At 51.9% G+C, this 970-nt stretch overlaps 1 protein-coding gene across 1 annotated transcript in view; it reads right to left on the minus strand.

Annotated features, from left to right (window-relative positions):
* The window catches only part of LOC102671275 (nuclear hormone receptor E75), a 16256-nt gene that overhangs the window by 1701 nt on the left and 13585 nt on the right, over positions 1 to 970 (minus strand). Inside the window, exon 5 of the mRNA XM_031511822.1 lies at positions 7 to 663. Within this exon, the coding sequence (XP_031367682.1) occupies positions 7 to 663 (657 nt within the window). The remainder of the gene's footprint in view (positions 1 to 6; positions 664 to 970) is intronic.

The following is a 970-nucleotide window of genomic DNA, read 5'->3' on the forward strand; positions in this document are numbered from 1 at the left end:
TTGAGCGTTGATCACGTGCTGCGTTTGCTGTTGCTGTTGCTGGTGTTGTTGCTGGGCTTGCATCTGTTGCTGTTGCTCGGTCATCTTGAACGCCAACAGTTTCTCCGAGTGGAGGGTGTTCAAGGTTCTCAGGTCTGGGATCTTTTTCAGCAATTCCCTCAGGATGTCCGGGTGCTGGGGGTGGTTCTGCGCGAGAACCGTCTGGAGAGCGTTCCGCAACTTGTTGTGCATGCGCTCGACCAGCTCGGTGTTGCGCAATCCCGGCCTGTCGGCGGCTATCACGACCACGGAACAGAAGAGGCCGAGCTCGGCGTCCGACAACCGCAACGAGTTCACCCTCTCGGCGAAGTCGAACATCGAGTCCATGAGGAAACGGGCGTTGCTGCTGTTGTGGATGGATTCTCGTTTCAACACCTGCCCGTTCAGGCAGATCATGCTGTTCGTCTGGGCGTCGAACATGCAAGCAAGCCGGACAAGCAACACCTCGAAAACGCCCGCCTTGAGCAGCGTCACCTGATCGTCCTGCGCCAGCAGGCTGAATCCGGGGATGCGTTTCGCGAATTCTACCACTCCACGGATCGCGGGCGAGAACCTCTTCGAGAAATCTTGCAGCAACTCTTGTTGGCCAGTCAACGGCTGGGGGTTAGGGTTCAGGGGGCATGCCTGAAACCGCAAAGAAACAGAGACGGGTTCCAGATTAGACGGATTGATTAAAGCGTGAGAAAAGATTCCACGCGATTGGAGAAGAAAAGAAAAGAAAAGAAAAGAAAAGAAAAAAAAAAAAAGAAAAAGAGCTAGTCTTCCTCGTTTGGCGCCGAGGTCGACTGGTTCGATTTCCGCGTAGAACGGAGCGATCTCGGATGATCCAAGGTCCGTTTCGTATTGACGTAAGCGATAATAAAAATCCAGAGAGACCGAAAAACGTCAAAGTCAAAAGAAAAAAGGAGCAAAAAAAAAAAAAAAAAAAAAA

Source organism: Apis dorsata, unplaced genomic scaffold, assembly GCF_000469605.1.
Source record: "Apis dorsata unplaced genomic scaffold, Apis dorsata 1.3 scaffold_352, whole genome shotgun sequence".
In the NCBI taxonomy this organism is placed as follows: Eukaryota; Metazoa; Arthropoda; class Insecta; order Hymenoptera; family Apidae; genus Apis; species Apis dorsata.